Source organism: Papilio xuthus, unplaced genomic scaffold (assembly GCF_000836235.2).
Source record: "Papilio xuthus unplaced genomic scaffold, Pxut_1.1 DF828177.1, whole genome shotgun sequence".
NCBI lineage: Eukaryota > Metazoa > Arthropoda > Insecta > Lepidoptera > Papilionidae > Papilio > Papilio xuthus.
This window is the reverse complement of record NW_013530472.1, coordinates 533,948-559,087: the sequence shown is the minus strand read 5'-3', so window position 1 is coordinate 559,087 and position 25,140 is coordinate 533,948. Positions and strand designations below refer to the sequence as shown.

Sequence of the window (25,140 nt, the reverse complement as noted above, 5' to 3'; positions counted from 1 at the left end):
GTACTTCTCGCTTGCGGTATTCGTGTGGAGGCCGCGTTAGCTGCTCGGCATCTACTCGTATACCCGGAGATCCCGGTCGGTTTGACACCTCCTAGGGGCTTCTTCGCACAGCCTCTGAGGAACGGATATATAATTTTTAATTAATTTTAATAATAAGGCTAACTTTAATTCCTATACAGCTTATAACGAAGATAAATCAAAGGAATTTGAAACATTGTAATGATGTTATTTTTCACACAATCCGTCTATTTTTTTTTGCCACCACTGATATACGAGTACAATATTCATGCCCATACCGTAACTTTTTGCTTCTTAGCTAAATTGTGTACCGATATAATCTGCTAACAAGGAGTCGACCGGTAGTTTATTTTGGAGTACATGTGGTCTCAAGCGATGTTAATACGTGCGATATAGTTGATAGATTATATAAAGCTGTGGTTATTAGTTTTGTGGCTTACTAAGATAATTGAGCTAAGCCCCTGGCCATTTAGGAATTTATTTCGTTACCACTTTCCGAACAAGTTCTTGTATAAACAGACTGTAAATGAATTTGTTATGTTGAAACATGTTCCTTTGACCGCTTACAACTTAGTATAGATATAAATAATATATTTAATATCCACTTGAAATAATGAAGTGCTTAACTTCATCTTACGTAAACTGAGGAATCCTTGTCTGCTTTTCCAATGCAAGTTTCAATTTATTTTATGTTATTGGAAATCAATTAATTTCTAAATTAATAGTCTTAAACATCTCACCATCATTGCGGTTGTAATGTGGTTTATGAAACACAGAAAAATTATGTTTTTAATCACAAAATAAAAACAATAACATTTTTGTGTTGTGAAAAACAAAATGGCTATCATAGCTGCTTTTCATTGACATTTTCACGTATAACGTTAGGGGGATTAATCTTTACTGAATGTATTAAAGTAAAAAAAAAAGATTATCTGGTAAATATGAAATATCAGTTGTTTGATCGGCTGGGGGTGTCGGCTGACCGGTGTAGCTTTACCTGCTGGAAGCAGGCCTGCCGGCGAATTGAACACATTGACAGGTGCCGAGTATCGGTTGTCAATTAAATAAAAGGTTCAATTTCTTCTTAGAGCAATCTGACTATAATTCCATCTAAGCTGTTTATTTTTTCTATTATACTACTTTATGGTTGTTTCTGCATAGTTTTCATCCACCTGTATGTGTTTTTATATGCTATTTTCATATAATTTTAAAGCGCATACAGTATCATAAATTGTGGTAATTTATTATATTCAAATTTTTCAGAACTACTCGTATGTACAAGTTCTATTTGTTTACTACTACTAGCAGTCGTTCTCGACTTCGTCAGCACACTATTGAAAAAAGCCTCAGTCTTAGCTAAGCCTGTAATATTTATTTAATTTATTTATTCATATAAAGAAGGAACAACATATAAATGTACAATAAAAGTGTCTATCGACCCATTGCGGGTTTGTCCAGATACTTTGGTACTACGCTATGAAATGAAACAGTAGGTGAGTTCAACTTTTTTTTTGTGTACAGCAAATTAGTGAGCTCGCTCATACTGTCATATACAGGGTGCACAAACGCGTTATAATTTTATTAGACTTAGTATTTTAGATAATGACTTTTAAGTATGTTTTTTTTGTTCTTGTTGCCGTTCAAGAATTTTGGTATCCGGAACTACCGTGTCTTTGCAGACGGACATAATTTTTTTTTAAATGGATGCTTTTTTCGTCATTACATACAGACACTCCTATTTTATAGATTCGTATAGATGATAACTTTCATCGTTTGAGTTAAAGATAAAATGTGCTCGTGAATTTGAGCTGTTAGAGATCACAATGACAAAGAGCGGTGCATTCAAAGCCCCTATTCAATCACTTAACAACGTGCACAATGATTGTTCCCGACAGGGCAACATACAACACGCAAACTAGTTTCACCTTTTGATCTTGTTTCCTGCAAACACATTGACCTGCAAAAATATTAAGTACCTTCATTTAAATAAACTTGAAGATTTTCATCTGCTTTTGCATTATTAGCTGTTGTCACAATTTGCATGTGTTTCTTAACATACTAGCTGCAACATTGTTAAAATACTACGAAAAAAATAAGGCGAAGTAAAGTCAACATGTTATTAAAAGTTCTATATTCAGATTAACATAACGTGCCACGAATTATATTTCATTGTTTTATATTTAGGAACAATGGGCGGAGCGAAGTGGGAGGCGTCGTGACAGACGCGCAATTCTTTTGCCTTTTCACAATTCTTTTACAAACATTATGCGACTTTATGTAACTTACATAAATGTATATAAACTCACTTCTAGAACTTCATCCGTTGTGCACGTTTGATATAGCATTCCAATATAACGATTGCTAATCAAATCGCACTCGCGCCCGTAACCCAGATTTCCATTTGGCGCGAATGGCATACCTACTTCGCCTCTTCTATTATACAATATATTTATATCTACATATTCGTCTTGTGTACTTTTATATCGCCTTTCTGTTTAACTTGACAATCTGATTTTTAGCTGCCACGTTCAGAGCTGTTGAGTGGTCATATTTAGTGTATGTTTAAGGTGAGATCTACACAAAGGGTTAAAGGTTCTGACTGGGGCGATAAGTTAACTTGGTGTTTAAAGAAAGAATATATATAAAATTTGGTTTCAATGCGACAACATTTCTCTTTACTATCGATAAAATGAAAGATATTTTATTTAGAATTTAAGCTTCATTCAGAATTATTTATGAAAATCTTCGTTTTCAAATAAATTGGCAATTTTTAATAACTATCGTCTCAGATGCAATTCAATCAATTATGCGAATGTTTCTTTTTTAATTGGTTAATTATTAGAGTACTGATACAAATATTTACAAAACTAATTTTTCGAAGTTCTCAATTTTTAAACATTTTTGAGTTGTATAAAAGTTGCGCACCTACTAATATGTTCGATCACAATTAAACACAAAAGTTAAAAAAGTTACTTAAATTAGTCCACGAGTAGAATCTTCATTTCGACAATGAAATTAAATTTTTAGCTGATTAAAATGTTTGATTTTTGAAGTTGTAGTTTTTTGCTGTTTTGTTTGACAAAATCAAATATAACTCACCAAGTCTCGTTTCCAATGGTTTTAATAAAATGCCCTATAGGTTTACACAAACGTTCATCAAACTCCGCAACCTCGCGAATAAATGTAACAAAACTTGCCGACTATTTACTTTCTCTTCGAAACGCAAACATGAACGAACATCGATTTATTAAGCCACTATTAAAATCTATATTTGTCTTTTTATTTTTTGATATGTCTATGACGCTGTTTTTTTCTATAATACCTAACATATAATGAAATGATTTTGCATGACTATAATGAGCAATATTTATGAAAACAGATGTGAAATGAAATTATTTTATTCTCACCAATATAAGTGAAACACAACACAAAAAGTTGAAATGCTTTAAATATATGAAATAGAATTATATTTAAAATTAGCTAATTATTATAATTTAGTTAGTATCTTGTACTAGCTATTTCATATCCAATGTATCCGTTCTAAGATATGATCATGACATATATATTATAGGTGTATGTACGTATGTACATAGACTGCTCTGCTCAAAGAGCAACAGTATCAAACCTCAATCGTCTTCGCTTTCAATAGCAAGTACAAAAGGGAAATGCAATACAATAGTAATACAGGGTACAATATAAAAGTACATAACATTTCAAAGTAGTCTAGTCTACTGTAATAAATGCGAATGTTTAGATAGATCTTTGGAAGGTATCTCCAAAATGGCTTCAATGATGAAATTAGGCATAGAGGTAGACCATCGTCTAGAAAAACACTTACACTAATTATTAATTTTTTTAAATTCCGCTCGGACGGTGTTGCAGGCGACAGCTAGTTATTAATATATTCAAATCAATTGTGTGGTTAATAATTCAATTGATTTTTTTACTGAATTATGAATATTTTGTTGCATTATTACATGTTGTATGTGTAAATATGAAGGGCTTCATTCAGTACATGTAAACGCATGGATATGTGACCTGCGCTGTTCGGTCAATGTTAAGCCAATTTTATGAAGCCGAACCCCACCTTGACTTTGTTACGGTCACATTAAAATCGTCCGATAATCGAGAGTACATTTCACAATGTCCTGAGATTTAGTTAGAATATTTGTTTTGTTTTACTTTTAAATCAGTGTGCATTTAATTTTTGGCTATTGAATGCTGATTTGTAAGAGTGATTGTATGCATGTTATTATTAATGGACTGGATATAGTCCATTAATAATAACGCATCTGCTAGGTGTTCAGGGTTAAAAAAACTTCACGCTTAGTTCAAAATATTCATCATCATCATCATCAGCTCACTATAAGTCCCCACCGAGGGGCTCGGAGCCTATCCTGAGTTAAGGGTGAAAATATAAAATATAAAAAATATAAAAATTCAAAATATTGCGAATCCGAAAATTCCGAAAATTTAAATAGAAAAATAGCCAATCTAAATACTATTTTGTATGTAATTCTTATTATAATTCAAATGTTTAAATGAAGTATAATATGATATTATTGTAGAATACGCTATTGATTAGTACTTTACAACAATGTGACTTGTATTCTCGCTCTAATGAATCAGATGAGACAAAGCTTTATCGTCAAAAGCTGAAGTATGCAACAGAATTATTGAAGTGCACCACTTGACTTGCTTCAAATTATAAACTCCAGGTACTGTTCCAGTTTTAAACATTATTCATAGTTCTCTCAATAGCTTTGAAATAATATTAATTGTACAGTTTACTCATTACATTTGTTTATAATGTTTAAAATAAATCTGTAACCGAGGGTTTCTGAAACCTGTTTAAACCAAAGTGTTGTAGAAATAACAGGTATGACGATATGTGTGATACAGAGATTTTGGTCTCAGAAACCAACGGTAAGTAGAAAATAGTTAAATTATTTTATATAATTTAATCCCAGATTAGACGTAAACTTCGTTCGCATTGTCTTGATAACTGGCCAGGCTAAATTGAATCTTATTTTATATGGAGAATAAACAAATTTGGGGTCAACTTACATTGGAAATCAAAATGGCTAAAACAATCGATGCATAAAAATATAGTAAATATTTCTCGATGAGAAAAACTTGACTACAGTTGCAAATCAGGGAATAATTTCATTTGGATTAGAATATATGAGGGTTAAAGTCTTATTAAAATACATAAGATAGAAATGTATTTAGCAACAATCAGTATTCGCACGTCTTATTAATCGGTTTGCCGTATTAGCAGGCGTGACTGACACCGACGCGACACTGACGTGACTTGAAAAATTGTGATGTATAATCCGACAAACCTCTCTGGTCCGATGAGGAGACGCTACTATCGTTATTTCCTTAAAAAAAACATGTAAAACATACATATGCATAGAAAATAGCATACAAGATCCGTGGAACTTCCGATCCTTTTTTACTTTAATGGAAGAGCGCATTTAAGTCTAGTCAGATAAGTTTCTATATCAGAAAATGTCCAAGCCATCAATAGTCATGCTCGACGCTTATCTCACTAGCCAATCGTCTTTAATTTCGTCAGGACTACAATATTAAAGAGGCGCGTTCGAGATGCGGACGTGTAGGCTGTAGCACGTATTCCTAGACCTTATTTAATAATCAAGGCAAACTAACGCGCGCACTATGTCATTCCTGATCGTCGTCCTGTCAGCGTCGCGTCTCGCGTTCTGATCGGCAATTGTGTGGCGAAACCTTAAGTCGGGGTGTAGTAGTCGGAAGGGGGGTGTAATAGTGGCAAGGGTTGGCTGCCGCTGCGGCGAGCGTATCAGTGTTGCGTCGAGAGCCTGCCGAGCGGACGTGCTCTGTGCCGCCGCGAGATGGCGCGCGAGTACACTCTTGTGCAGGAGTTCTACCTGCACATGCATGAGCTGCAGCCTCCGCCGCACTATCAACACTATGATGTAGCGCAGTAAGTAATATAATACTACACATTTCACTCGCACTATACAAATTCCGAGACCGAAAACTTTTAGAAACTTTTTTTGAATATACTTTATTTAGTAGAAAAAATAAGTTTTGATAAAATATTGTCTAAATTCAAAAATATTTTAAGAAATGATTGGAAAAATATTGATAATGGTAGTTACATATTTTTTTTTCAAATACGCAAACAAAATCATTTTAATAGACTTTTTAAGAATTAAATTCTTAAGAAATCCGTCGAGTTTTCAAAATCCAATGCACGGTCAATAAAAATGAACAGTTTTAAAAGATCATTGTGAGAATCGTCAGTTTTCGCATTTTAATGAACATTCAGAGTTAAATTTAATTGAAACTTTACATTATAAAATTACATTTATATTGTTATGTGTATAAAAGTTAAGATTTTCCTTTACGATTTAAATATCTACGTATCCAGTTTTTGTTTCATTACTTCACGAATAAATTAACAAGTTGCAAATGGAATAGATGCGTAAAATATCAAGTATTTATAATTTCCCGATAATGATAAAATATGTCTTTTCTTCTATTAAAAAAATATTTTAAAATACATTCTTCCACCACTGGACAGATTGTAAAATATTCCTAAAATATTTTTAAATAATGAGCTTTTTTTAAGAAACTTTTTGCTTAAACACTAAATTAAATTTTTCAGATTATTAAATATTTTTAAATTATTTATCATTTGAAATAATACCATATTAATAAGCCGTCGGGTTCAACTAGTTCCAACACCAACTAAAAATATGTTATACATATATGTGATTGTGAATTTAAACTGTCGAGACCACCTGTTTAAGTATGTTATCTCTGTTCTTTTCAAACGGAGTGAGAAGGACGAAATCCTGCATTGGAGTTTCCAATATTATCCAGACAGTACCAAAACTATCAATAGTTTGTTACTTTAACATCTTTTTACTTCCTCCTTTAAAATTTCTTCGCACATGTTTTCACGTAAAGCTACTAAACGCGATAAAAACGTCAACCGATAAAGGCTTATGAAACTACCACCGACTATAACAAACCACGTCATTCACAGTTTCTCATAACATTTCTATCGGATGTATATTATTTATACCGTTGTTTTTCATTGCCGAAACAAATAAAAATATTATAAAAACCATCTAGCCTGTGTCTATCCACTGTTGGTAAATTATTAATATTTAATATCAAATTATTTGAGACACTTTTATCCGATTTCTGCGGGAACCAAAACATGTTAAACATCCTTTTGACCTTTCAGATACAGGGCATCGTATAATCATCCTCCTCAGATGATAAAATGTTTTTTCATTCATTTCATTTCAAATGGATTTCACTTTATACTGACAAAAAGCAGTACGTGTCTGTTAATTTCCTTAAATAAAATAAATTTGAATATGTTAATATGAATACACAAATCCTTAACTCCAATGTTAATCAATCCTTTATAGATAAAGTTCTGTCACAATGTTAGTTACCATATCCCTTCGGAACGGCTTCACCGATTTTTATGAAGTTTTATATGCATATTCTGTAGGTCGGAGAATCGGATACTATTAATTTTTTAATCGCGCGCGAACAAAGTCGCGGGCTACACCTAATAAGATATAAAAGAAACGGGCTTTCAATTACAGGTGAATTAATGTAAACGAAGCAAGAAAATTATATCAGGACCGCGCCAAATGGAAAACATTATCTGCCTACCTCCCAGGGTCTAGATCGTAAATAATTTTTAAATTAATAAAATTAGCAAGCTTAAAACTTTTTATACTAATTTTGGAAAAAGTTTTTCGCTAATACTTCTCGTTCTTCATAAAAAATGTTTTTGATTACAACTGACCCAATAACCCATTGGCTGAACTTGAAATGGTAACATTCATTTTAAGTCCTGAGGAATCGAATAACTTAGGAAAGTAGCAATAACAGGCTTTAGGGATAAGGAAGTCATATATGTTCTTACTTTCCTTGGCTTAAAAGTTGAAAATTATAATCTTAAATTCCTACAATGATTGTAATTCTTTGAACTTTGAAGTTTGTATAAATTTATTAAAAGTCTACGATAACGACGAAAACTTTAGAAATCCAATTTTCTGTCGGAATTATTTGGAAAATTCATTGGAAAAAGTAACAAATTGTAAATTTAAATATATCTAACAACTTTTTTTTTAACATCTTCGCACAAATTGTCCCGGCTCGCCCGGTGAAATACCACGACCACTCAGAAGACAGGCGTCAAGTGGAAGCAATTCCACGTTTCGTCTGATGAGTATGCGTCCCGGGGCCTCATTTAGTCCTCTTTCCCTTCCCACCCTATTTCTTATAAGGAAAGGATGGGAAGTGGAAGTGGACTTTCCGGATGAGAGGATGCATAGGAAGGGAAAATATTTTCTTTCTGTGCATCCTCTACACAGGTAGGAAACGCACATGCAATTGTGTATGTCTATGGGCAGCTGTCGCTTCGCTATTTCAGCGATTTCAGGTGGCCGCTCGCTCGTTTGCCACCTTATGATATAAAAAAAAATAATTTTATCTTTACATAGGATAAGATCTTAATATCATTCACACATTTTCATCACAATGCGGTTTCTTGTTTGGGACAAACATTGAAATTAATAAAAACACCATAACATTTCCTCATATTTACTTCACGATATACTAAAATTTTCTTTCCTAAAACATACTGAAAACAAACTAACTGTTTTGAGTAGGTACCTATAACTTTTGCGATATTTTATTAATCATCGAAATGAAATCAAAACTTTTAATTGACCAGTATTTTTAATTAAGACCCGTTTATCTGTTTTGAATTGTTACTTGTTTTACTCGTTAAATAACTTTGAAACAAAAGAGTGAGATCGAGTAACTAGAACCGTTTTTTTTCCTTTGCCTTACATTTATTGCATAATTAGGAATATAAGCTCGTTACTCGTTAGCAATGGCTTTTCATGTTTAATATAATTTTCACTTTAACGGGAACTTGATCCACGTGAAGTCGAGGTATTAAGTAAATTATGGCATTTGATAGTATTAACCGTTACTTCATCTTTAAAGAATAACATTTACGTAAATGTAAGAGGAAATCTTTTAATAACAAGAAAAGAATAAAATAAATCAAATGTAGATGGAAACAGTCTGATACAAAATATTGTATAGGCTGTTTTACCACAATGAGAACAAATAGTTGCCATTTTTTCGATGCAAATGGAATGGCGGATTTTGCCGGCAATGCATCTGAAGTTCCTCTGGTGTTGTGGATGTCCATGTATGTCGTTGATCAACTCAGTGTTCTCGCCGCTCGTGTGTCCACTTGCCTTATAAAAAAAATCCTTTATTGCGTTTGCTTGTCAGTAAGGAACAAAAAAACGAATTTATAACTCCTTTTTGATCGGGTAAAATTAGCCACAATATTTACTAACTTATAGTAAACAAATATAACATTTCAAATAATTTCCATAAATTCATTGATTGTTTGAAGATGTCGTAGTGCTTCAGTGCGGGGCTAGGGGGCGGTAGGTGTCGGCATCGACTTGTGCTTTGATATTTATTAGTTTTATTGTATTAGTTGCGCGACTTGGAATATTGATCGAGGAAACCTTAGCATTTCTTAGGGCGACGACGCGGGAATAATCAAATTCTAAATACCATTACCATCGCTATGATTAACTTATTTAATGGAACGTTTCTGAAATATTAGAAGTAGAAAAATTTAAGAGTCAACTTTGGTAATAAATTGTAAAGGACTTACTATAAAAAATTAGACAATGTTTCAAACACATTTTACCATAAAAATACGTCTTATCTTTTTATAACAATACTATAACGGCCGGCGCGGTTTTTCACACATTAACATTATTATAATTAGGCTTGCAAAATCAGTTCTTGATCGATAAATAATAAAATACTTATACCGAAAGTTGTATACCACTTTGACGTCCATAATATCCTACACCGGCGTTCAAAGTGTTAAAACACGTGTTCAACAATATTTTTTGAGGTATTATAGTATTAATTTTTGAATATTTTACCAACAAACAACTTCAAACACCTCATTAATCTCATACAAATTTATTGTGCGTTGTAGCTTTTTAATACTTTCTCCCCTTATTATGTTCACAACGGCGAGGCTAAATATATCTTCAAAAAATCGTTTTAACATAACAAGCAAACGGTATGTCCAATTATTTATTTTATTTTATATTTGTGTCGTAACAAACGTGTTTCTTTCTTTATTTTTTTCTTTCATCTTTCTTTCATTGCAAGCTGCGTTCGTACATTAAAAAGAAATTGTAGAATAAACTATGAAACTTTTCAAATCAAAACTTGAAACCGATTGACTTCGAATATTGATGGCTTCTAAGTAAAGGACCCTAAGTAGAAAAATTAACTTTTTAAAACAGATGAAACTTACAGTGTCGTAGTGTGTACTTAGCCGACTTCAAAAAGAAGGAGGTTGTCAATTCGTCTGTATGTTCTTTTTTATGTGTGTTACCGCGTAACTCCGCTCCTGGTGCTCCGATTTTGATAATTTTTTTTTTGATCGAAAGGTTTTGCTTGTAGGTTGGTCCTGGTGTTTTATTTTTTTATCTCGTACACTATTGTAACAATTATAACGAAAATTTTCAATAAATATTAAAATGCCATGTTATTTATATTGAAGTTATTATTTTATGATTTTTAAAGCGCGAGTACATGTATACATGGTTCTCTCTCCCTTCATCGCTCTCCTAACGCAGTAACTCGACACCATATTTGGACCGATTGTTCGACTGGACTTTATACGTGGCCATTTTGTGTTCATACGCCTGTTTGCATAAAATATTTTTTGTATTTTATAACTTAGATTACGGTAAAAATTTGGAAGGCTTAAGCGGCAGTTCCGTGCCTATATGTAGGAGCCATACTACCTACAAAAAGTGCTTATGTTTAACCTAGAGTTTTATATACGTCGGCGCTTATTGACCGTAGCAGACAAAGCAGTGTCCATTCAAACGCCTTACCGGCCAAGTTGGATCGTATTCAAGTATTGTTCGCTTCGGGGCGTGGCCTTAACAAGGCGTGGCTGTTTCCTCCGCCCACACAACTTTAGCTGGATTCACTGTCATGGTACCGGACCTGAGTGACCTTCTAATGGTCAGTCTCCACTGTAGTAACACCACAATATTGCCAACACTCTGATTTTTCTTCAATAAAACAAAATACGTAGATACAAGAGTCAAAGTTACTGGAAATTTTCAGTAACTAATAGTTTCATAATCAACTGTATTGCTGTTACTAAAATAATATTTCCTTACTATATTAATTGGTTCAGATTTATGCGCTATTCTTAATTTTTTTTATGATAAATAATCTATGGCTTGGCCTCGATCCCAGTTAATATTCAGTGGTAATGCGCTAAAAAAATGATACGAGCTAAATATTAGCATTTTCAAATATTTAGGCGATAGAACGACATCGTCGCGCTGCGCAGTGCTCTCCTGCATTCCGCAGAGCCCCGTTGCAATTAAAATTGTTTTCTACGCAGCGATTCACCCTAACTTGGGAACCAAGATATCTCAAAATGTTTATACTTCTAGTATGTTCTACTTCATTCCACTCCGTTTAGAAACCAGAGTGTAATTTTATAAATATATAATTTGTAAAATCCTTTGTGTACTTTTAGTTTCTTTATTCTTCTAATACAATACGCGTCAATAGTTCAAGAGATAGTAGGTATCTCTTTAACTATTCTTCATTCACATGCACTTACAAGTGTAGCAAAGTCACATGTGTCGCCACGAAACGGCGGACCTCGGTCCACAATCACGTCATATTCGGCAGATTTAAATTTATAATCGTCACATGGATGTTACACACTTAATGGTAATTCATGTAAAAATAACGTGCGTCACGTTTGTTCAAAAGGGTTTGAAAAACATTTTTACTGATGCAATTTTTAAAGTTCGTCATCTATTCACGATATAAATGTATGGATGGATGTTTGTCAGAAAGTTACTCCAGACCGGCTGCATACATTTCGATGAATTTTATTATAGACATAGGACACAGTCCGGAAAAACACATAGGCTACTACGATCACGGAAATCTGAACAAAATCCGTCGGATACTTTTGATTTACATACTTACTCGATAACTTCGCAACAGTTCTACGCATTTTATTAAAATTTGAAGTATTATTAGTTTTGACGTAGATTCTCAACGGCAGGTTAAGACAGCACACTTGTATTGAAACATATTGTCATCCCCTACAGTCTCAGTGAAAAAAAAGAGACAACAAAAGTTGCAATACAATTATCGTGGTAATGTCATGACACACTGGGTGTATTCTACCATATTGTTAGATATACTGCTTTTCCTTGGAGACATACGGGAAGGTTTAATTGTTTTTCTACGAAAATAATTTTCATACATATCTTCTCTTTTATATATATTTTTAATATCATAAGGTGGCAAACGAGCGAGCGGCCACCTGAAATCGCATATGCGTTATTTACCTTTGACGGAGGAGAGGATGCACAGAAAGAAAATATTTTCCCTTTCCATGCATGCTCTCATCCGGGAAGTCCGCTTCCACTTCCCATCCTTTCCTTTCCTATAAGAAAAAGGGTGGGAAGGGAAAGAGGACTAAATTAGGCCTCCGGGACGCACACTCATCAGATGAAACGCGGAATTGCCTCCACTACGCCTATCTTCTGTGTGGTCGTGGTATTTCACCGGGCGAGCCGGGACAATTCGTGCGAAGATGTTAAAGCGGACTCTACCACTGTTAGAGGTACAGTTAGATTATGTTGCAATTAGTTATGGGTAAGAGGATATGCTTGTATCCATCAAAGCCCTGCGCATCTCAAATCACACAAGCAGTGAGTTGTAAATCAATGTCATCTCAACGATGGATAAACAATAGGCTCTCAATACATGTCAATTAATATTACGCAAGTGAATGAATCTATTGATAGAATCAATTATGAAGCGGCCATTTCAAATGATTACTATTCAGTTTATTGGATATCTTCCAAAACTTGCTTTCCGTTTAAGATTCTAAAAATATTTTCTTTTTAAAAAATGCATGCAGTTAATATAAATTTATTTTAATTATTGAAGAGGTATTTATTAAATTATAAGGTATATAGATTACGGATTGTCTTTTATGTAGTTAATTGTTTCCATGGTCAGCTAGTGAATTATACAAAAAATGTACTTATTTTAAATTATGCAATTCCGCGAGCATTATGACAATCTTAAAACATAATGACGTATAAGTCTAGACGTTTTTAACTAAGTATCGATCAGATATATGTAGATAAAATAGATATCATAAATATATGGCATTTATAAACAAGAAAGCAAATAGTATGCATGTAAATACGTTAAAGACATAGCTTATGTCAAAGTTCTATGGTTACTGTGTAGATACCGCGCGGACGGAGTCGCGGGCGACATCTAGTTTTTTTTTTATATTTGGAAAACTCCTCTTTCGTTTTGTTCTACATGCGGACGTTGTACTTATTTCAAGCAATGAATATGGATCAAGACATGACCTGTTTAGAATGAATTGATTTGTTTTTATCTTCGATGCTTTTTCTATTTTCACATGTCTTCATATTTTGAATAGATCGTTGACACTTCTCTTTTTTGGTGCAAACTGCACAGACTAAGCGCTGGCATATGTTTCTAATTTGACCTTGACGCGGGAGGGGACGGAGTCTACAAATGGGCGCGGTGGGGGGATGCAAGACCGCGCAGTTTTCGCATATGCACGACGTAATACGCAGTTTCAACCACGGTTGCATATTTTCCTGTTACGCGCATGAAACTTAAACAATAAAATGTGACGTATCCACCTTTACGTACAGTGAGAAATTATGTAAGTGGGATTAGCATCCGATTGCCGCAAACTTAGTAAGCGAAATACTAATTGGCGTCTCGCAGTAATTATAATGCAACTTGCATAAACTATGTGCTAATTTGTTTTCTAAGGTCGCTAAAATTGATAAAAGTTGTAAGGTTTACTTTGATTGGCTTCGATATGATTGATAAGTTTTGTTATTGTTATGAAGTAGGTCAGTGGTGTTTGCAATAAACCGATATTATTGTAAGCATGGCGGGAGTTGATCGCGCAAGTCCGTCGTTATGCTCGACTCACCTCGCACTTGACACCGTGCGCTTGCGCGGGCGCAGCGCGACGGTAGCGGCGGTCATGAGGGGCGCGCGGGGGGCGATGCTGTCACCGCGTTATCGCGCACTTACATAACCTATCGTAATTGCTTCGCCAGAGCATAATCACTCGCAATACAAACTGAATGCACTTTGTTTTCATTCAAACATTAGCTATCTATATTTTGTTGACAATACAATATTTTTCTGCCTCATACATTCAGTTTTGTATAAATTAGAATTAAAATTTATGACTAGCACCATCCTGAATTATATCGATCCTACTGTTTTCTCCATTTCGCACTTAAACAATTATTTTCAAAAAAATATTTTAAATAAACTCTCCTTCTACTCATTGTGTGATTTTATTTTCTATATAATGTTATTAATCACATATCAGTTTGAAGGTTCATCAAATTACATTTTACAAATATATATTTAGTAAACTGTATAATGGGGTTGTTAACCATGTTATAAACAATAATTCGTTAATTTTAAACCTAGTTGGTTAGTACTAGCAGTCACGCGGATTACTGTAAACAATTTAAATATAGACTGGAACACTAGAAGTGCATTTAGTCTCATTACACACTATATTCGTTGTGTATTTTTCTCATATAACGTTATAAAAGTGAGCATCGTGTCAGGCATTCACTTCTGCTGAAAAAGTGTGTGGGTCATTTCAGCCTCGTCTTTTGTACCAAAATTTGTAACATGTGAAAATCTTCCGTCTGTAAATGTCTATTTTTAAAGAAAATTACTTTATTTATATCTATAAATATGAATAATTGGAGGGTTTGAAATAAGGAAAAAGATAAATTTTTCATACACATGATGTATTTGCGATAATGAAGAGCCAATTTTATTTTCTGTCGTCTATTTGTCCGCAAGGTTGCATTTATTCCAGACAATCGGTTAATATTATAACAACTTATTTTTTTTTTAAATTCACCGCTGACGAAGACGCGTTCGACCGCTAGTCTGCGATAAAAATAGCAACAAGTATCTAAACAAACAACAGCAAGTGTCAATTATCAAGAACGGATCAAGGTTAGATTAATGCCAAGGCTACTTGGACGCATATTCACATATAAAGAAATACATCGCGGATTCAGACTCCATTCTTTTCTCCCCTTCTCCCTATCTCTATTACATATGTGAATTTACACCCGTGTATGTTTTATTCTATCCATTCAATTTTTTTTTAATTACAAATAATAACAATGACTAAAATATAATTGATTTCTTTTATGACTTTGGTACGAGTTGCAGAAGTGGTCTGTTTTGTTTAAATCTATTAATGACAGAAAATTTTATTACACAGTTAAATATCTTGGAAGTATTATCCTTAATTTACTATCTCACTATCTAATCAACAAAATAAACTGAAAATTACAATGTCAAGAATATTGTTATTGTTATTCTTTGAAATGTAGTAATTGCGTATTTTCTACAATGCATCCTGCACATATTGATTCAATTAGTCTTAGTATATTCGCGTGAATCATTGGAAGAAAACAATAGTGGCCAGTACTTTACGCGGTTCTAGATTTTATCGGTAAGTGTGTCAAAGTGAGCAATGTCAGGGACAACACTAATCTATAGGTGTGTAGGTGCATTGCGCGCGGAATACATTTACCTAATCATAATGTTCTGACAACGCACTTGTTTATGTCACCGATCGATTGTCATTTTCAGCAGTTGATAAACGTATTAGAAATGTATTTAAATTCGTAAGAAATAATTAATAATTTAAAGAGACATTACCTACTATACATTTTGTGAACTGTTATTGTCAAATTACAAATTAACGTATTGATTGCGTTGTTACGTTGAAGTTTAAATTAGATGTAATTTTATGTAATGTTGTTTGTTAGGTTGGATTTGATAGTTTTAATTATACAATAAAATGTCTTGATCATAAGCGAAATCTGCTTGTAGCGCTTATGACAAGTCAAACTGTTAATGAGTACCGTGCATTCTTTCCGACAATACGTGATATGTGTAGTCAGATTTAAATTAACGAGATTCACAATCTGGCGGTAGCAGATCCATTGTGAGACTGTACGCAGCGTGTGTGCACGTGCGCCTGTTTGCTCTTTACTTTCTTCATGTTAAGGAAAAGGTATTTTCTTTTTTATAATTATGATTACAATAATATATTAGGCATTTCCAAAATATATTACATCTCCCTTGTTTTAACATTTTTAGAATCTGAAATCAAACTTCGGTGTTTGATAAATATGACTAATACATCAAGTATTGTATGTAAACATTAGCTTTGCGGTTTTTTATGGTGTAACGTCAAATGGCCACTCCGGACATAGTTATGGAGAGCGTCCACTGTCGTAACACCTGTATTACTATAATATTTTCATCCTTTTCGTTCTCTTTGAAAAAGCAGAGATAACAAAAATTTTTACAGGAGTTTTTATTGCTAATGCAAGCCTTCTTAAGCCAAGCGAAAACACTTCTCGCTGGAAAACAAACGCATGCGCAGATTTTAAAAAGATGGTTAATTTTAGTGATATCAAATATATTATTTGGCGAAATTACTCGTGACACATATCAAATCAATATAAATTTGCTTGAAATATTATAGTGTGTGTATCGGAGGTTGATTTTGAATATTATTTTGTGGGGCGAACACGAGCGCGGCATCGGCGTACGAGCTGACAGCGGGCAACGGTTGTGAGGGCGGGGCCCTACTGGCGGCGCACACGCCCGCCGACACCACCTCGCTTCCACTCGCGACCCACCAAAATGACCCGCGCAAGAGGAAGAACCATCAATAGTGAGCAACAATTCTGTTTGCTATTTGTTACATGTGCTTTTTATGCTACTTTGTATATTGCGCTTTAATTTGTATTTTTTCTTTTGGAATTGAAATATTTTCGTCATGTATTTTGGAAAAAGAAATTATATGCAATAAATATACAGCGTATACAGAAATGACGGAGGATTCAATCGAGTTTATTAAATTTATTTATACTGTTTTCCTGGCTCCATATTTCTAAGGTTCACGCATTGTCGTGCCGTATGGACACCTTGACTAACCTCAATTTTAATAATTTAAATGAAATTAAAAAACTCAGCAACTGTGGATAAAGATATGTTGCGTTTGGTCATATTTTAATCCAAGGAATGTCTGATCTCTTGTCATTCATATAATATCTGGACAACTTATTTATTACCCGACTGACAAAGAGATGTTTTTAAAATGTTTAGATGTTTTTTTATTATTAAAATTTACAACACCTTTGCATGTCGCTTTTGTTATCGGGACTTTTGTTTTTACGTTAGGTGTATTGTGGTTACATTATCGAGATTAGGCGAATGATTACCAAGCAACGACCTCTGTCCCTGAATCAAATTACCAAGCCGGTAAAGTCGGTGAAGTTCGCAAATTTTACGGCAAAAAGTTGTTTTTTGTTTCGATGATTTTTGTCTTGCTTTTCACACACGCCTTCCAGCTTTACATCATACGATCGGTGATAATTTGCTAGAATATTTGTTCTTACGATAGAGTTGAATTCCAATGTTATAAAAAGGGCAAGTCTCGTGTGTCTGGCCATGTGCTTTGCTTTGACGCATCATTTAAGATGTTGTTCGGATCTTTATTGATCAATTACGCTGCAGACAAGGAACGCATAACTGTCAGAGGAAGATTCCTAGTCGTACATTATATTTTCGCTTGTAAGATAATGTGGTCTTATGGCGAAAAATATATTGTGCTTTTACTAACCATAGTGAAATTGTGAGAAAATATGGAAGCACTTGATTGATTCATTGAAGAAGGCCATTCAAGAACTTTCAAGCTAGGTTTTTGTATTCTTGGTTAGTCTATAAGTTGGTTCATGCAAGCAATGGATGTATTTTAACGTTACATGTCTGTTTTGCTAGCACGGAGAGCTACGAGATGGCCAACTGCGAGAATTCGTTGGCCACGCCTGCGACGTCGACGGTCACAGTACTCGACAACGCAACAAGAAAACGAAAACCTTCATCGTAGTAAGTATTGCATTATATATGCACACACACCCTGTTACACAATTCGTCTACACCTACTTTTTTGATAGTTGTCGCAATTATATTATTTTAATATCTGTTTTCGAACACCCTGTTAATTTAATATTAAGCTTTCGTTTTACAAAAAGACGTTGCTTAAAGCAAATAAATGTATGGCATAAAATTAAATTTATTAAAAAAAAATTGCAGAATACTTTCTGCTCTCTCGCGCCCAAATTTGTTCTTGATGCACGTCTTTTCCAAACACCTTGTATATTTATTTACAAAGGTTCATATCAGCAATCCGATAAGCGTTAAAACAGGGAAATCAACTTTGTTTGAAGTTATGAAGGGAAAGTTCAAAACTTTTAATTGATAAGTTTGAACATTGATTCGACTTACTTAACTTTTTTAACTTGTTGAAAGGCAGTAGTCCAAGGATAAGTTCGTATTTCAAGGTGACTACATTTGGTCAAGGAATTTCCGTGAATGAAAGAATATGCTTTAAGTGTTAAGGCGATCTAACTTAGTTAGTTTTGTAATCATTGGTTTTTGACTACAAATACATTTTTGGATAAAAAATAATTCGTTCTTTATTACACACGAATTGATAACCTCCTTCTTTTTGAAGTGAACTAAAAATGCTTCAAGTTGATCCCACTTAAATATAATTATATAAGTTTACCAGTTACTTTTATCAAAAGTTTTGTGTAGTTATTTTATTCGAATTAACCATGATACTTTTAACAACCTTACAAAGACTTCTGAGGATGAAATCCGGTTTAAACATAGGTGGTTTTTACCAAAACAATACTGCTGGTAATTAGGATGACAGTTGTGTGAAAAAACAAACAGGCGAATTAAGAACCTCGTTTTTTAAGTCAGGTAAAAATATAGCACCATAAACTTTGGTTGACGGCGACATGACAAAATTCTAAAATATCAAAGACACATTAATACTTCATGAATCATTGTTTTTCCTGTTTTCGTCTGGACATCTCATTATATATTCAATATTCATTTATTCCACAAACTAGTATGCAATTCTGGAACTTGCTAGAATATTAGGCGGCCAAGGTAAAACAAAAAGTACAATTCGTTTTTTTTATAGGAGAAGGAAACAAAAGTTGCTTTAGCATCATCATTATAAGTTGCTTACCTAAATATCATTACAATAAAGCTGTAAACAAACAATTAAAGCAATTAATTACTACCTAAAGACTACTGAAGGCTTATAGGGTTGTCAAGATATATATAATTTCAGAAAATATTAAAGTATTTTTTAAAACTATTGTAGGGCTCTAAAATATATTTGGCTACCAACATTATTTAATCGATTGTATTGCCAAGATAAAATTAAAACGATTGCTCCAACTGACTAATGAATTGAAATTAAATTAAGTTTTGGCAACCCTAAGCATTGGTAATCGGTTGCCTATGGTAAACGTGGAGCAAACCTTCGCTCCGCAAAAGCCCACCTGTCCTATTACCTTTGAATGAAACGTATTTATCCTTTGAATTGCGTCTAGAGAAATATCATCCTCTATTTGTTGCTTGCTATTTTGCTTACAACGCTTGCAAGTCCCCTTATCGTCGCATCGAGATAAAACCTCGTCAATTGAACAAATATAATTTTAGTTAGAAAATAATGAATCCTTCTATAAAATATTCATTGAAATAGTTTGTAGATTTTAGCTGCTAAATTTGAGGTTATATTAGTTTATGGTTAAAACCTTAATAATACCACTACACCTCATAGGGGCTTGCCGCGACATCTAGATTCGTAGAGATAAATCCGTTCAATTTAGCCTGTAGTCCTCCAATAGGACGTTGGCCGCCTCCATTAATCGCCACTAGAATTGCCCAACACAATATCAGTCCTGGTTATCCGCGATTGTCTGAATCAAATGATTGCAGATTGATTGCGTCACAATAAGGCGAGATACGCCTTTTATTTTCAATAATATCGAACTTTAAATTTATTTCATTAAATGCATAAATTAAGTTTTGCCTTTTCGAAATCGATAGTAATGTATATTCACTACAAATTTAAAGAGATTTCCCATAAGTCAAATCAGCTCGATGTACTATTGGGCTGTTAAAGTTTTCCTCTAATTTGAAGGATACGAATCGAAGACTTATAATTACTCGGCAAACTTGTAACACGATCGTCCCGTGGGTATGTTTCTCAACCTTATCCTTGTTATCGTTACTAACCAAAATCTTACCTTGTTGCGGCTCGTGTAGGGGACTATCGCAATCACGAGACCATAGAGAGTAATTTTTTCGGGACAAAAGACTATATTTAGAATCCCGGCAATAAGGTTTTTTAATTTAATTTTTTCTTCTTTTTGCTACATCTTGCTTATTTGCATATTCATTTTAGATATAAAAAACAAAAGCTATTATATTTACAATATTGACTGATGCATATAGATAGATGGGAGTTTTTTTTTAAATTAATATTTTCATTTTTCAACAGTGGCACGGCAAGCGCCTACGATGACGATGGCACAGACGATACGCGTTCCACAAGAACAATGCCTGATAAAAAGTAAGCATACACACATCATACTTAGCTTGGAAGCTTGTTAAATACATTTTTTGCAGACTCTATTTCTGCTTTAAACGTACAGTCAAAGAATTAAATTTGCTTAATACTTGGGATAGAATAAGTGACTTATGAGCATCATGAAATAACAGTTCACCTAAATAAATGTTACCGACGGTACATTAAAAAGTAATTGGCTAGTAGTATTTATCATTTATCAGTTAGCAACTAGCCAGTATCATTTATGAATATTTTAATGCTTTGTGGCCTTTGATATTTTCTTACGAAAATTCGTAATGATGTCGCAGTTCGATGCAGGAGCCTAACGAGGTACAACTCTATAAATAACAAAACTTACGTATAAGGGCAGAGAAATGTAAAGTTCCAATGTGTTGCTTTGAATGTCAAGTATGTACATGTTAGTTCGTAGTTAGCTTTCTACATATAAATCCGTTTATCATTTTCCTTTGATCGTTTCATTTAAAATTATACAACAGAAGCGTAAATTTTTCATTTATTATCATAACAAATCTTTACGTCCCCGGTTTAATTAATGTAGGTCCTTCGCAAATTCATCCATCCATTCAGCATGCGGCCGTCCACTGCTCGACATGGACCAATTAATTCCAATGATAGGTTACACGTTGCGCTAATTCAGTAACAGATCATCGGTCCTTCTTGCTGTCCCGAGTCCTACTTACACTGGATATATCTTAACCACAGTCCACTCTGTAGGCAAAACCACAGCGAGATCGAGAAGCGTCGTCGCGACAAGATGAACACATACATATCAGAGTTAAGCGCAATGATCCCGATGTGCGGTGCGATGTCGCGCAAGTTGGACAAGCTGACGGTGCTGCGTATGGCGGTGCAGTACTTGCGGTCGGTGCGGGGGGCGCTCTCAGCCGGACCCCTCACCGCGCGCCCCCGCCCCGCCTTCCTGTCGGAGCGCGAGCTGAACGCGATGGTGTTACACGCGGCGCACAATGCATTTCTGCTCGTCGTCGGCTGTGACCGCGGACGATTGCTATACGTGTCTACTTCGGTCAGCAGAATGCTACACTACGATCAGGTCAGTCGATCTCATTTTTTATTCCATATATTTATACTTCTAGATATCACTTACAGGTCACGGAAAACAAAATAAGCAGTAAGTAAAGTGTAGGGAGCTTCCGTGATCCATTGCCAATAATCTTACTTCTTACTTAATATTATAAATGCGAATGATTAGATGGATAGATGGATGGATGTTTGTTTGAAGGTATCTCGGGAACGGCTCAACGGATCTCGCTGAAATTAGCCATAGATGAAGAACATAGTCTGGAAGAACACATAGGCGTGACTTTATTTTTACTTACGCGCGGACGGATTCGCGGGCGATAGCTAGTAACTATAATGATTCGTGTGATAGATTACTCTAGCGTCTCTTAATATTTCAATTCATTAAGTATAATTTTAAGGTTAAGAATATAAATACAGGAATTTACATTTTTGGAATGTTAAAAAGAAAACAAACAAGCAATTTACATAAAATTGTTTGAAATGTCCTCTTTAAGGTTTCCTGTTCTGTATATACATAAATTACATAATTGTATATAATTTCTAGAAATGGTTATATGAATAATTGCTAATATTACGGATTAAATTTAATTTACACCATACATATTAATTAGTAAAAAGTAAGGAATCAACGAAATCGCTATTGGGAGAAGAAAAACTCACACTCATAGAAATCTGAAAATCTTTGAAAGGAGAATTCAAAAAATATTTTATACGTAGTAGCGACATCTAGTATATTGTTTTGAAATTACCACTTGAGTTTCTAAATGCAAATGTTAGTAAACATCGTCAAAAGATGTCGCTACTCTTTACGTTTGAAAACATATATGCACTTTTGTCTTGTTTGTTTTTTTTATTTTTTCAAAACTATAAGGATAAAACTTGTTTATGAGTTTCTTATACTGTTTTGATTTAAAAGCGTTAAAGAACTGGTAGCCATTAATTATGCTGTTCATTAATCAAAAAAATATGGCCTATACTTCCTTTTTAAGTGCGAAAACCTAATAGTTAATTAAATTTAGTAATAGAAACTCATTAATTTATTTAATAATGCATAGATATGCACATACACATACAAAGTCACGAACCACAGCTGTCGTTCGTGACTTTGTACTCCTGGAATTAAAAAAAATAGTAGCCGATGTGTTCTTCCAGGCGATGTTCAACATCAATGCCAAATTTCAGCGAGACCTATGCACCCGTTCTTGTAATACCGTCAAACAAACATCCATACATGAACATTTTAATTTATAATATTAGTAAATATAGTACAGTCCAGATCCAGACAAGAAGACGTCGTCGTTTTTTGCCTGGGATACCAGCACAAAAATATGAATATACGCAGTTATCCTATAGCAGGTTTCAATTTTGGAAACCTTTTTTTTCGATTTATAAATATATATTAAAAAATAAAATTATTTTTATCAACTAATATTAATGATTGAAAACGAGATGGGTGACAATGATTGGTAGGGTCGCACTATTTTTTCTGTATTCTTATTTATTTACTATAAATAAAGTTTAATTAAATCTAGAAGGTGAGAAGAATTTTATATTTGTAGAGTTAAGTTCATGCAGTTTTTTCAAAGTAAGACTCAAAAAACATTACTCAAATAAGCTCTTTGTCATCTGTGTCAACTGGCAACTCCTTGACGTTTAGTTTTCGATCAATAATTCCTTACTTTGTGATAGTGATTCATTCCGCAATTAAAAGAAAAATTAAAATGCCAGCACCACAGCAAAATACACAAAATAATCCTCAAGGAAGTGCGCCGCTTTCAAGAGAAATGATTCAATCAGAGCATATGAACAAGAAATTAATGGCTAATCTCCTAAAAAGCTTAATCAAAGGGGGTGATCCAACGATAGCGAAAATGTTTGAAAAGGAGAAGGAAACTGAAGGAAACGACGAGAGGAAATGTAGCTGCAACCCAAATCCACAGTAATGTAAACTCGCCCATGAAACTAATATTTGATTAATCTACAATATTATACCTATTACAGTATTATCTTATATTGTAAGATGTATCAATATAAAATATTAAAATAATCGTAAACCTTTATTTTTCCCGTTTATGAAATATTCACGAGTTTGTGATGATTATTTTAACAATTTTGATTTTATATCCGAAACTAAGAACCTTTAAAAAATCATATTGTTTAACTTAATAAGGTTTATTAGACTAGATTCATGATTTACCATGGGTTTCTGACATCAAAATATCTGTATAAAACATATTGTCATCCCTGTAATTATCTTTGAGAAAACAAAAAAAAAATGGGGATTTTGATCTCGGAAAGTAATGGTAAGGTACTTTATATAAAATAAAACATCTCATTGTATAACTATTTATTTTTAATTATACTTAAACTAGTTACAAATATATTGGTAAGATTTTCTTATTTAATAACAATAAGATTTTGCTGGGACTCTATCTTCTTTGATACCCATTTCAAATGTTGCCAGTTCTAGCTAAAATGTGATCTGAAAAAAGTATTAAAAAATAAAATAATTTATGTTGTCTTTCATTTCACAAGTGTCTAAAATTAATCCTTATGAGATGATTAAACATTTTAACTATTAAAATTACAATAAAATAGTCAATTCTCATCTAATCTCTCTCCCTCTCTAATGTTCTAATATCTCCATCACTAGAACTACCACTAGTATTGCATATAGTCATCCCTTTTTATTCTCCTTGACAAAGTAGAGCCAACAATATAAACATTCCAAACCAGGATTAGTGCAAAACCTCTACAATCGAGAGTCAATATCCAATTACAACCTCCATGAGCAAGAAAATTGGGTCAAAGGAACCTCTATAAGCGAGAATAATATTATTCAACTGTATTAATACAAATGTCAATGCAATCTAAATCCACTGTAATGTAAATGCGCCAATGAAACTAATAATTGGCTAACTGTCGGTTTTTGAGACGAAAATCTTTGTCTAAAGCATACCATCATCACTTTATTATTTTTGCCAAATGGAGATAACAATTAGGTTTAAACGGAAACTTCGGTCTCAGAAACCCACATTACATATTATATTTTTATTACATTGACACATATAATGAATGAATTTTCAGAAACAGAAATAATTGTATAAATAATATGCATTCAGTATTATACCAGTGGAAATATATAACAGTACAGTGAAAACTAACCTTTGTAACATCAGCGGCTGCAGTGTCTTTATCTTTGTTTTCTACAACAATATAATATAATACAATGCCTTGCTTTTAAAGTCCATAGTTTCTTCCGCAGCTTTTGGTATACAAATTATTCTGCTACTTGAAAGAGATACTTAGTAAAACCTGTCCCGGAAAACTATTTATTAACATTTATGTAATTAAAATAAAATGAAGAA

General features: G+C 33.6%; 1 protein-coding gene across 8 annotated transcripts in view; it reads left to right on the top strand.

Moving 5' to 3' along the window:
• Positions 1-25,140, top strand: part of cyc (basic helix-loop-helix ARNT-like protein cyc) — a 37,654-nt gene that overhangs the window by 8,051 nt on the left and 4,463 nt on the right. For 2 of the 8 annotated variants that reach the window (XM_013306868.1, XM_013306867.1), the window contains exons 1-5: positions 5,859-5,986; positions 16,793-16,945; positions 18,055-18,162; positions 20,642-20,713; positions 21,446-21,782. In XM_013306868.1, coding sequence (XP_013162322.1) covers positions 5,895-5,986; positions 16,793-16,945; positions 18,055-18,162; positions 20,642-20,713; positions 21,446-21,782 — 762 coding nt within the window. In that variant the 5' untranslated portion in view covers positions 5,859-5,894. Of the gene's footprint in view, positions 1-5,858; positions 5,987-16,125; positions 16,277-16,792; positions 16,946-17,949; positions 17,974-18,054; positions 18,163-20,641; positions 20,714-21,445; positions 21,783-25,140 lie in introns of those variants that run through there. The other 6 variants (XM_013306872.1, XM_013306873.1, XM_013306870.1 and 3 more) reach the window with 5 other exon arrangements.